General features: G+C 37.3%; 1 protein-coding gene across 1 annotated transcript in view; it reads right to left on the bottom strand.

The window, feature by feature from the left end:
• Positions 1 to 1,374: 1,374 nt before the first annotated feature.
• Positions 1,375 to 13,064, bottom strand: part of Iqcm (IQ motif containing M) — a 405,406-nt gene continuing 393,716 nt past the window's right edge. Inside the window, exon 12 of the mRNA XM_005369576.2 lies at positions 1,375 to 1,679. Within this exon, the coding sequence (XP_005369633.1) occupies positions 1,576 to 1,679 (104 nt within the window). The 3' untranslated portion in view covers positions 1,375 to 1,575. The remainder of the gene's footprint in view (positions 1,680 to 13,064) is intronic.

Below are 13,064 nucleotides of genomic sequence, written 5' to 3'. Positions count from 1 at the left end.
TGAAAAGTGAAGGCTCCTTTCCCTGACCTTACACTGTCTTCCACAATACTGGAGAGACATATTGTCAGTGGACTTAATGTAGGTCTACACTTCTAGAAGACTTTAAAAGCCCTACTTTAGTTTTCAGACAATGAAAAGTAGGAGAGAGACACAACAGAGATCACTTTCTAAAAGTATTTCTGTATCCAGCCCCAAATATTATATTCATAATAAAATTTTGATTTGTTTTTATAAAGTACTTTTGATGTGATTTTTATATTAATTGCCTCCTATATATATTGCCATTTATTTACTAAAGATATTATATAATTCTTATTAGGAGACCATGGTTTTGGGGTTCATAATAACCTTTAATTATCACTACATAATGTCTTTCTCCCAAAACTTTCAAGTAGCCAGGATGTAAATACAACCAATGTGTCATCTCTCAACCCCATAGCCAGAAGCAGGAGGACGGGCCCTTCCCATACTGAGATTTAAGTCATGTTTATAGTTTTCTCTTGTTCTTGATTGTGTACTCCTGTTTTCAGTATACAGATAATGAAAATCTTTCTTATCAAAGTGAATAATTAGGAGACTATGTTATTTAATTTCACATATAAATTATGTTTTAGCTAGTAACCAGTGTTTTTTTCCCTGTTGGATATAAGAGCTAAAATTTTTTTGGTTAGTCTTCCTCATTGGCTCTGGTTTTAGTGAGAAATAGACTTTCATAGTTCACTCCCTTGACTTCCATATTTCTACAGTAAACTACATTATGAGAGCAAAAAATGATATTATAGAAGTAATATGCCAATGTTAAGAATATTGAAATACCCCAAATGCTTTCACACTATCATTACTCACATCTATGTCTGTACTTAATGTATATTCTGTTTGTCCACAACTGCACCTAAGACCTTTGCTTCTCTAACCATTGAGTATGAATCTAAGGATAGACATAGGAATAAAACTAAATTCAAGATTCTTAAAGAATCGAAGATGTAGCCATTGCACTTAAAATTCTTACAGCACTAAGAGTAAGGAAGATCAGATATAAAGCATCTTGGATGTCAACTCTTCCTGTCAGAATGAGCAATGAGGGTAGGGAAAGAGCACTAAGTATGAAAAAATGGCAATGACTTAGACACAATTTTCAGAAAGACTCTAAAAACCCTAAGTGATTTAACATTCTGCAAAATAAACTATTTGAAATGTTCCATTTCACAATATAGCATGCTGATAGAATTTTCAAAGAATAAAAATGATGAATTAAATTTTTTACTAACAGAACTGAAAATTTTGAAAATAAGAATTTTAAAGTTTGTAACAATTATTGGCAGTGGAACAAAACAGATTTCAGTCGAATGAAAGCAGTAAGTGAGATGGTACAGATTCACTTCATCATGATGTTTAATGAAGAAGACAAAGAGGGCTCATCCAAACACACTTACACGTGATGAACTAACTTGTCACAAAGATGTTAGTCTTTTGTCCTGTTGATACCAAATCGTTCTGTGGTCATCACTAACACATTTCTGAGGAGATCGGTTCACCTATTTAATGGAGTGCTGCACTGCAAACTTGTTTCACTTCTCAGGATTTATAAAATTGTCTCATTTTCCTTTCTCTTATGGATCTAGCCACCAACTTGCCAACAGTCCGGATGTTAGCTCTCTTCAGTATTGGATGTCCACTCACTATAATACAAAAAATATGATTATATTAATATATTTTCAATCAACTAATACAATGGAAATACATTATTATTTTTAAAATCCTAGTATATTATAGGAAATAAATTTTGGTTGTGCTAAAGCAGGCCAAAAAGTTGAATTGGTCACATTTCCCTCATTTCTATTGTATCACCTTTTATATCTCACCAAGTGACTTGGCCAAAGTCATTGTTGGGCCAAAGAGTTGAGAAAAGGGGCTGGAGAGATGAGCCATGGGTTAAGAATGCTGTTGCTCTTCCAGAGGACCTAAGGTCATTTCCCAGAGAGCAAGTCAGGTGACTCCCAATGGCTGCTAACTCCAGCTCCTGGGGACCCACTGCCCTCTTCTAGCCTCTTTATGGGCCCTCACACATGTGCTGCACACTCACACATACACACATAAAGATACAGAAAAGTAAATTTTTAAAAAATGAGTTCAAAGAAATGATGTCAGAAACTGATTTTCTTTGATATATAAAATACTTAAAATGAATTAGATGTACTATTTGCTCAATCACAAGAACAAAAATGTTAAAACTGATAGTATAATATTAATTCAGATACTTAATCAATGTAAGTCATTACTGTATACAGTGCCTGTATTTGGTCCATGTTTATCTGTAAGGTAACAAGATGAAAGTCATATATTTACTAAAGCCATCATTATACATAGCAATAATCCACAAATAGACTTACACAGCCTTGTTATTCAGGTACTATATTTATTTTTAAACAAAAACAACCACCAGAAATCCATTAGTTTTGAGTACATTCTGTGAACAACCTGACATATGTCATTGTGTTCATGTACAACTACATTGACATTAGACAAAGGTATACATATTGCACAAGCAAAATGAAATTAAGCAATTACATCAAAGGATCTGAACAAGTGTTACTCCATAAAAAGACAACTGGAGTACACATATATGGAGGTATGATCAGTGACATTGACCATCAGAGATGAATAAATGAGAAGGAAAGCTATGAAGCCATTATTCCTATACACACACAACAACAACAAAACAAACAAACAAACAAAAAACAACTAAAATACAGCTAGTACCAAGAAGCCTAAAAAGACTAAAAGAGGAAAATGTTGGTGAGGAACAACTTGACTACTCATGGTGAGACGATGGATTGCTGCAGCCAGTTTGCAAAACAGAGCAGTGTTCCTAAAGATATTAAAAACAAAACAATCTTAGGATGCAGCAATCCCTCTTCTGTGCATATAACCAGCGAATGGTTGGATTTACTCAGTTATAAAAATATCTACAGCTCCATTTTCCCTGCAGCACTATTTTATAATGGATAAGAGAGGAGCACAGGTGCCCAACCAGGAGACGGACAAACCATAAAACGGAATGTTAAATCATTGACAAGGAGACCCCGATATTTTTCACATCATGCCATAAGAAATAAACCAGAAACTGGAGAACATTGTACTATATGAAATAATCTTCCTTATATGTGGAATTTTTAAGTTCAAATATACGTAGATAGAAAGTAAGTCTGGACACAAAGAGTGTGGGCGTGGAAAGGAGGAGGGTGTAGTTCGCTAGTTCAGACAGCAGAAATGAACGATGAAAAACTCTGGGGAGATAATGTACAGCGTGAGAGCAGTAATTAATAAAATTGCACTGCATTTGGGATTCCTGCCAAATGAGTAGATTTTAGCTGTTTTGTCAAAAACAAAAAGTAAGTGAAAAATGAGTGTGTCTATTAGGTGACGGGTATATTAATTGGCTCTGCCGTAGTTACCGTTTTGCTGTCTATATGTATCCCACAACATTATGTTATGTCTTCCTTAACTATGCATAATACATTTCATTCTAGAAATAAACAAGTTAGACCACATTAGGAGAGTTTATAAAATAATAAATTTTAGTGATATGCCCACTGTGGCCATAGAAAAACAACTACACTCATTAAAGTCCTAATCTAATACGGCATGTATTTTAGATACAATATTAATGTAAAATGCTTTCTATTGTGAATTTTTTAACAATATGCAATATCAAACATGCATATCATCATTTGATTATGGGACCTTGTACTTTTTCCTTGATATTTCTGTAAATCAAACAATACCTATGCAATCTATTAAGTAAAAATATGTGACTCACACTTAGCAAGTATTCAAAATACATTTTAAGCATTATTGTCTATACTATGATATTATAACATATATATATATATAAATTTCACTGACATTTTGTTAATGTGCTGTTTATAAACATTTAAATCAAATAAAGCACCACCTCCCTGTCGCAGATACACGTATAAATATGATAACATACTTTTACTCTTCAAAGTAAATATTTTTGACTTTCATTTATGTAATATGACAGAAGAGATTCATAAAATAGTATTTTTGAATAAAGACAGTCAAGTTCTGAATAAAGTATTAAAGTGCATTTTTAACTCCATTGTTAATTTGGCACATAGGAAAGACAATGCAGCCAAGACCAAAGTGAAATAAGTAGCATTAGTAGTGTCTGAGGGATAAAGTGAAATCAGTAGCATTAGTAGGTGTCTGAGGGATAAGGGCAGTCTTTTAGCTCAGGTTTTTCTGGTAAGCCCTGTGTATCTGAATTACTGTATGTGAGGGAAACATGGCCAGGAGTTTGGCACATGTCCCATCTGTGAGATCACCCCAGAGGAGCGTCTCAGAAGATCAGATCATCTGGAAGGAAAGAGGAAGAGGGGAGAACGGAATGTGAGGTGGGAACTGAGGACAGCAGGAGAAAGAAAAACTTCAAGACCAGAGGGCAGCAGGGAAAGCTTCTTGTTTCTCAGTTCCCAAGCAGAAAGACTCTACCTCCACAGCTGATCCCTGGCTTGATGGCCCAGTCCATGTCACTTGTGTGGCCCTCAGATACCCCAAATTTAAAATCTGTGTGGCTTGAAGAAGAAATGAAGAAAGCAATTTCAACCAAGCTCACTGAAGTATGTCACTGAGGCATAGTTCACAAAATCTCAGATTTGTTACTGAATTTGCAAAGAAAAAAATGGGCTACATGGCAGCATTTACAGTACAGCATGTTTTTAGAAAGTCATATACCTAGCACAATGTAAAATATTAATATCAAAGTAATTAGTATAAGAATTTAGCTTTACATTTTCTTTGTATGTATATTTTCAACAAAATATTACTATATGCAAATAAGAATTGGTAATTTTAAGTTTCTGACTATAACACATAAAATGTCATTCCCATTGCACACAATTAAGACATAGTTGGAAATTAGGTATTTTGCTTATGCTTCAATAAGTTAAAGGATTGCAAGCTATGAAATGTTTAAACAGTTTGTATTATTTTGAGCTATGTCTTTAAATAGATTAATAGTATTGCAGTGGGTACTATTTTGAGCTGTATCTTTAAAAATGTGATATTTTGTTTTCTTTCTCTAGGACTGAAAATTACTTAGTCTTCTGTTTTTCCTAAACCATCTACAAATTAGACATCCTGAATTCTATTTTCATCGTGCAAATTCTTCAGCAGTTCACTTTACTGCTTTATAAATCTTTATCAAAGTGCTTGAAAAAAAAAAAACAGAGCTTCTGTTCCAAATACATGACATGTGTAAGTCATGGGCTAGCTTTTGGGCCTGGCTTTTCAAAGTTTATTGTATGGTGTATTATCTGGGGTCAATATGGTTCTTGGTTTGTTTCCTAGACCCAAGACAAGTAAAAATCTGCAATCATGTTTTCACATGATTTAGCAGTTTCATCTTCCTCATTAGAAGATGAACAGAGGCAAAAAATAACAAAATCAGTCTCTAGGAGATAAAGATCTATTTAATTAATGGTGCTAAATTTTTTAAGAAGCAAATGTATAGACTTTAACTTAGTTGTATGTGGCATCAGTTTCAGAAAGGGGGTGCTTAGGCAGTGATGGAGCCGATTTTCAGGGGACATAGCTGCAATATGCCAAGAACCCTCTATGGGAGGAAAAAGTGCTCAGCAAGAGCACAGGGAGATCTGGGGCACAACTTTACAAGCTGGGAAAGGCTCTAGTGGGAAAATGGAAAGAGGTAAAAGTTCATTTTTCTACATGATGTCACAGAAGACAAGCACGCCAGGGATCTGGATGGAGTGACTGTGGTGCAGACAGGAGGGGAGCATCTTCCTTCACTGGGTTGACTTGTTTCGTGTTTGTCACTGGAGCATAACCCTGGCAAGTGACAGTGGCAATAGAAGCAGCAAAACACCCTCATCAGGCTCCCTATGCTTCAGTAAGACACCCAGGAGACAGGGTCAGAGGGTGAGAACAGAGAACTTGGGTCCACACTGCAGTCTCGTGATGCAGCATTAGCGTGTGTGAAATGAGATGTCTGTGGGAATTTATAACAATTCCTGAGGTTACTGGGACTGCCGTCAAGCAGACCATCATATGTATTTTCATTTACAGGTATGTGTGCACATGAAGTTGCGTATTATCATGAAATATTAAAAGTTTGTCTCCCAGGTCTAACTGCCTCCAGTTCCTGATTCTGCTACTTATTTGGAATGACAGTGATTTCCTAAAGAACGACTGATATTTCTGGTGCTTACCAACTTTAACAAAGACAAATTAGATCAGCTAATCCCTATTTTAATCATTAGATTTTTAATTTGCAAACCTGAAAATCATATAGCTACTTAATAAACCTTAATTCACCTTTTGAAATGAATAATTCTCTGACATCAGTACATGCATTTCCTCCAAGCAGAAAAATCCAGGAACAAAGACAAGTGCATTTCAAGAAGGAAGTTTTAAGAGACAAAGAAAATAACTTATAGAAGTAGTTTTCCACTTGGAAGGGCCTAGCTTCATTCAGAATGAGTGGCATTTGGGGATCTAAGAAGTGAGAGTCTGGAGAACTTAGCACATGGGGCCATATGGTGGGGAAGCGAGTGTGATGACATGGGAACTCTGTCCAACGTAAAGGAAGCAAGAATTACAGAGCAGACTAGGGAGGAACAAAAGGCGCACCGCTGAGCACTGAGCATGGGCCAGACTCCCTCTCCCCTCGTTCCTTGGCCTGGGGAAAGAAAAAGTGAAAATTGAAAGATAGGAAGTGTGTGCATGTCATTAGGATGATCTAGGACTGGGGAAGTTTGGTTGCAGACTTCTTAGGAAAGCCAGACTGTGGGCAGTGCCCAGCTGGGCTTCTGCAGTCTCACAGAACAAACTGATCCCTGCATGCTAACAGGAAACCTAATGTGACTGTGAAATCTCAGGAGGAAGCCTGGGAATTCTGAAAGGACTAGCTGACTAGAATTGACTTGATTTAGAAAAAAAGTGAAAGCAGAGCTAACAGTACTTGAATCTGGGAACTTGGCAGACATTGCAACCGTAGGTTACTGAATGGCAACAAGACCTGGGTAACACAGATTACAGAACAGAGCAGGGAAGCTTCCAGGAAAGCCAGAACCCATATCCACTCTCAGCAGATGAGGAAGCAGACATCTGATGAAGGATTGTTAGCGGAGTCAGTAACAGGAGTGGTATACAAGCACAGAAGCTGATGAGAAGCTGAGATAAAGAAGGAAGACCAATCGCTAACAAGAAAATGTGCTGTACATAAAAAGACCTCTTCACAATAAGATTTGAAAATTCCATCCAAAGTGAAACAATTCAATAGAAGGCATGGACCTGCTTCGTGATTTCAAAGCATAAACTGCAGAAAAAGGAGGCTCATCTTTTTCTATTGATTGTTATTGAGCTTTATATTTTTTTTCTGCCCCTCCTTGAAGGAGGCCCATCTTTAGAGACTTGGTAAGTGCTATACCACTGTGAAACTCAAGTTAGTGCCATCACACATAAGTCATTCTGAAAGCAGGTTCTAGTCTTTAACAGCATTGCTTAATCCCAGGGTCTACTTTTTCCAATCTCTCATAATTCATGCTTTGAAATAGCATGAAAAATGTATTGGCTGAGAAAACATGTAACATCAAAAGAAGTAAACCAAAGCAATCAAATGGATGTACTCAGACATCTTGTAAGATGGCTTGATAAGTAGATCATAAAATAAATGTATTACTTAACACCTTTCATTTTTCTGCATGTTTAAATACTTTTTCACTATAATAGTAAAAAGAAAATATGCAAGGTGCTCAAAAGCTCTTGAAATACTGCTATATTTTGTCCATCATCACAAAATAGAACTTGAATAAGTGTATATATGACAATGAGAATAATTACTGTAAAATGAGAATAATTGCTGAGAATAATTACTGTAAAATTCTGCACAAGGCACTATGGTAGGTGCTGATGTCAGTTTTATCTACATACCTGTGTAGCAGTGTGAGTCCTTACCACAGTCAGTGGCGTGCTTCAGTGGGCTGTCGGCAAAGCTTCATCCATACGTGGATTTCATGGAAACTGCAGCACTACTTAAGCTACACCGCATGGCACTCTTTGCTCTGTGTTATGTTTACATCATATCTCCAAGTCATCAGAAACTCACTCCATTCTCTCATTGTGCTGCTCTCGTTAACCAATGCCTTTCGGTAAGTGATGGCTCAGTAAATAGATGGATAACGCTTCTCTTCCCTCCCTCTGCCCTCTTTCATGTCCTTCTTCACTCCCCTCAAATTTATGGCCTCTTTTTACAATTATTATTGTTGCATATATATGCATAAGTACATAAACACAACTCACTGATGTCTGATTAATGATACTGTATGTATGTGACTTCAGGATTGACCACTTAGCTTTGGATAAATTGACTAATTTACTCTTTATCAGAAGTAAGTTGCCTGTACATCTTTGTCTAGGGATGAGGCAGCGGGAATTTTCCCCTTCCACATTAGCATTTCTATCGGTGTTCAAGTCTTGTTTAGACAGCAATATTCTTTTCTAAAGATTTATTTATTTATTATGTATACAGTGTTGTGCCTGCATTATGCCTGTAGGCCAGAAGAGGGCGCCAGATCTCATTACAAACGGTTGTGAGCCACCATGTGGTTACTGGGAATTGAACTCAGAAACTCTAGAATAGCTAATGCTCTTAATCACTGAGCTATCTCTCCAGTTCTAGACAGCTAATTTTTAATGAAGGCGGTGCCTTTACAATTTACATGAAAAATAACAATTGATAAAATATGGGTAGCCCCGGGGTGGTGGTGCACGCCTTTAAACCCAGCACTCGGGAGGCAGAGGCAGGCAGATCTCTGTGAGTTCGAGGCCAGCCTGGTCTACAAGAGCTAGTTCCAGGACAGGAACCAAAAAAAGCTACGGAGAAACCCTGTCTCGAAAATAAAAAAAATATATATATCATGTATATTCATTTTCTGTAAGGCGATATTTGCTTTTTTATGCCCACGTTTACAAGTCTGAACCAGGCATTTGGAGGCTGAGGCAGGAAGCTCACCATCAATTTGGGGATGAACTAAAGTACACAGTAAGGTTTAGGCTAGAGTGAAGTCCTGTATCAACCCTCCTCCCTTTGACATTAGCCAACATCAATTCCATAAAGTAGAATATTCATGTTGGTTAGCTTGGAGACCGAACTATGCTTTCTGTTTTCCTACTACTTTATATATTCACAAATGAACTGTCTTTAAAATAAAAGTGCTAATCTATTTTTAATTTAAAATAGAAATAAAAGTAATGACATAGAATGAGTAGTTTCTATTCTCCAATAAGAATTCTTGGACCTTCCCGAAACCAACCAGTGCTTCAAATCCCTTTGTTACACATAAATATTCTGTAATAATGATGGACCATACCTCCCTCCTATACATTAGTATTTAACTTGCCCCTACCTGGTGGTCCAGCAAGCTACAATGCTGAAATGATCATGTCTGCTTTTCGGGTCATACACTTCCATGATTAAGTTAAGGAACCAAAGATGTGTGTACAAATTTAACATTAAACGCATTAAACATTTTTGCTGACTGACTCTCTAAAGCTGCGTGAGCTGTGGAGTCTTACAACCACCTAGATACAACTTTACTCACATCCTGGCAATGGCAATTGCAGCTGTATTTCCACTTAGCTTTGCAGTTCTGGAATTCTTATCTCACTGTGTCTCCCCTCTGCCTGGAGCTGGAAACACCTCAGCACGAATGTGAAAGCACTTGGACTTTTATTTTATGAGTGTTTTCTCTACATCTTTGACCTATTTTGTGATTACACTATCTAACTATTTTCTCCTCTTCCTCATTTATTGCATTTAACTTCTGCCTTTAAAGATAAAATTCTCCCTCACTTCAATCTTAGCGATTCAAGTTATGCTTCCATAAAAATTTTATAAAGCCTGTCATATATTATTTACTATTTGTTCTGATTCTATCTCCACTCCTGTGGTATACAGCTCTCTAAAATAAGGTTCACATTACTATTTTTCTATTTATTTATAAAGACAAGTTGGATTTTATCAATAGCTCAACATAGTAATTAGTAATATCATAAGTATCCATTAGATATGTTGATACAATAAACTACGCAACAGAATAGCATGGTCTTAGTATATCCTTGAGCAGATACCTGACTCTAGATTTTAACTTTTCCCCAAACATTTGATGTTTTTCACTATTAAGGCAAGAACTTTTCAAGCAAATCCCTGTTGTTAAATTTTTCTTTGAATTTTACAGGTCAAATGATAAGAAATCAACTCTTCATTGAGAACTTTTGGGCGTGGTTTATAAGAGGCCATTTCCTTCAGCTAGATTTCACTCTCTGCCATGGCTGAGTGGGAGGCTTGGGAGCCAGGACAAGAGAGGTGAGGGTGCAAGAGTGCCTTCAGAGTTTCCCATTTCAAATGATTTTTCAACATGTTTCTTCTTTTAAGGCTTAAAGAAGATGAGAAAGAAATATAAGCCAAAAAAATTGAGGGCTTCAGAATCAGTGTAAAAGATAAATTTCTCTGAGCTCAGGCAAGCCGTAATATCCCAAGCAAATATGCGGGCTATATAAGGGGGGTAATAGGAAACACATTTGCTATTTGTTTATATTTTAGAGCCTTTAAATCTACTGAATTACCTCAAGCCTGATGATTCACTTCAACAAATTTGCCGTATATTCTGTTCAAGCAAATAGTTTTTCAAGCTGGGTATAGTGGTGAACTCTGCAATACCAGCACTTGAAGGGGGGTGGCAGGAATGGAAGGTAGTCTTTCAAAAACAAAATGTTTCTTTCTGGTTTTGATTCACTAATTATTACTGAATATATTTAAGGGATACAATGTAATGTTTTGATGTATCTAAACATTGTCTTACAATCAAATCAAAGAATGACTATAGTGACAACAGAACTTGCTTTTTCTTGTACAAATGTATTTTCACCAACCTCAATTTCGTCATCCCTTTCTCATCCACTGGTAGATAATATTTCAATCTGAAGTTCTATGAGCTCAAACCTTTTAAAGTCCACATACAAATGTGATCATATAATATTTGTATTTCTGTGATTGACTTATTTTATTTAAGGCCCTCTTGGTTACGATCCATGTCATCACACATGAAAGAGTGTCACCATTTTTAGGAGTTTAATAATATTCTATCATGCAATATATAATACTTATCTATTCATCCACCAATGAACACTAAAATTGATTTTTACATGCAGACAGTTGAAATGTAATCTACTCTTACTAGTTTTTAAGATACAGATCAGTGTAAATCAGAGGAGTACAAACTTCCCTGTTGTTAACCCTTTTTAGATGAATTAGTTCAGCATATCTATTGGGTGTGTCCAAGAGGGGTACAAACACCCAGCTCTGTCTTCCTGTTGCCACTGTCACATATGTGTACAATGTCACACATTCTTATGTGGATATTGAATATGAGACTCAGTCTGGCAGAGTACATCAAATTTTTTTCATTCAAACCTTGGAGTTAATCAATCAATCAAAACACATTTAGTAGAATGTTACTCAATTTCTTTAAAAGAAGATCATCATTGTCAGAAAAATTTGGAAAGGTATATTCATAGGAAAAATACTGCACTCACAGTTGTAACATATTCCTAGATACGATTTCTTTGTCAAATGCAAGCCAACGTTGAGCCAGTTCCTACCACTAAAAAGTCCTTCGCTTTTGACACTTGTCTAATGCCAAAGAAAGCAACTAAAAGTAACATTAGCTCTGCCTGTGACCCTTTGATGTATTGGGAAAAATATAATAAAGACTAAGACCAATAAAGAATGCCAAGGCTAGCTCAGAGCATCTTTGTTCTAGACAGAGAATCTGCATATCCTTACCAATGACTACTTCATATAAGAGGGACCTTTCAGTGTGAGTTCAAGCAGGTTATTTGGTTATTTAGACAGTGTTTATTTAGATTTGTTGAGTTTAATAAATTTGTTATATACTTAGGTTCTGTACATGTTTGATTCCTTTTCTGGAATATCTCGTCTTGAGCAGAACATTTTGAATAAAACTGCAGATTATTATTTCAAAGTTAAGGGCACACATTACTCAAAGAACCACCAACTTCAGTGTTGTTAATTGTAGAGAGAGCCCGCCTTTTGGGGGCGGGACGGCCTCGGGCAAATGTTTATAAATTGGGGGGCACAGATGCTGGAGCCCCTTCCTGTTTCCTGTTTCTGGGCATCGCGGGAACTCCGGTTGTGTGAGTGTGCTATTTACATTAAAGTTGTATAAGCTTATACCAATTTGTCTGTATTAATCTGATCCGCCTTCATTTGGCGCTCCAACGTTGTGGAAGATTTTCCCTGCGCCCGCACCAGGACCCAGGCACTGGCCTCAGCCGCCCCTGCGTGTCCCGGGTCGAAGGGCCTTCAGCCACCGCTCTGCACAGGAAACCTGATCTAGTCAGCCTTTGCGACCAAGATTGGAAGCCGGAGGGAAGCATTCCGCACCCACCGACTCTGCTCCCCTCTCCCTGCGTGCTCTTCCGGGCCCAGCGCTCTGGCGCCCAGCACCGCATGGCTAGTAGGAGAAGCCACCAATGCAGGCCAGCCCCGCACCCTCCCCTGAGTGCGCGGACTCGCTCTCACGCCTCTAGTGCTCCGGGGCTCACATTGCGCTTCCGGGTGCGCCACCTCTGGCAGAAACCAGTCATTGCAGGTAAAATTTTTTTCCTTATAAAAAAAAAGGTGTCTGAGAACATTACCCTCGAGAATTTTAACGGTCTTTTTGAATGTGCCATGTGGGAGATCTTACAAGAGGTGTCTAGCACCCCACATCTATGCATTCTTCTGGGATTAGTAATTTTCCTTGGCACTAAATGGTTTGACAGCAAGGATATGATAGAGTCTTTAAGGGACGAATCTAGGATTCTTAAGGCAGAAGCTACAAGTCTGAAAACTATTGAGGACGAATCCAGGATTCTTAAGGCAGAGGTGGAACAGCTAAAAATTATTGGAGATGAATCCAGGATTCTTAAGGCAGAGGTGGAACAGCTAAAAACTATTG

Source organism: Microtus ochrogaster, unplaced genomic scaffold (genome assembly GCF_000317375.1).
Source record: "Microtus ochrogaster isolate Prairie Vole_2 unplaced genomic scaffold, MicOch1.0 UNK53, whole genome shotgun sequence".
Taxonomy (NCBI): Eukaryota; Metazoa; Chordata; class Mammalia; order Rodentia; family Cricetidae; genus Microtus; species Microtus ochrogaster.
The sequence above is the reverse complement of the archived record's forward strand: the minus strand, read 5'-3'. Positions and strand labels throughout refer to the sequence as shown.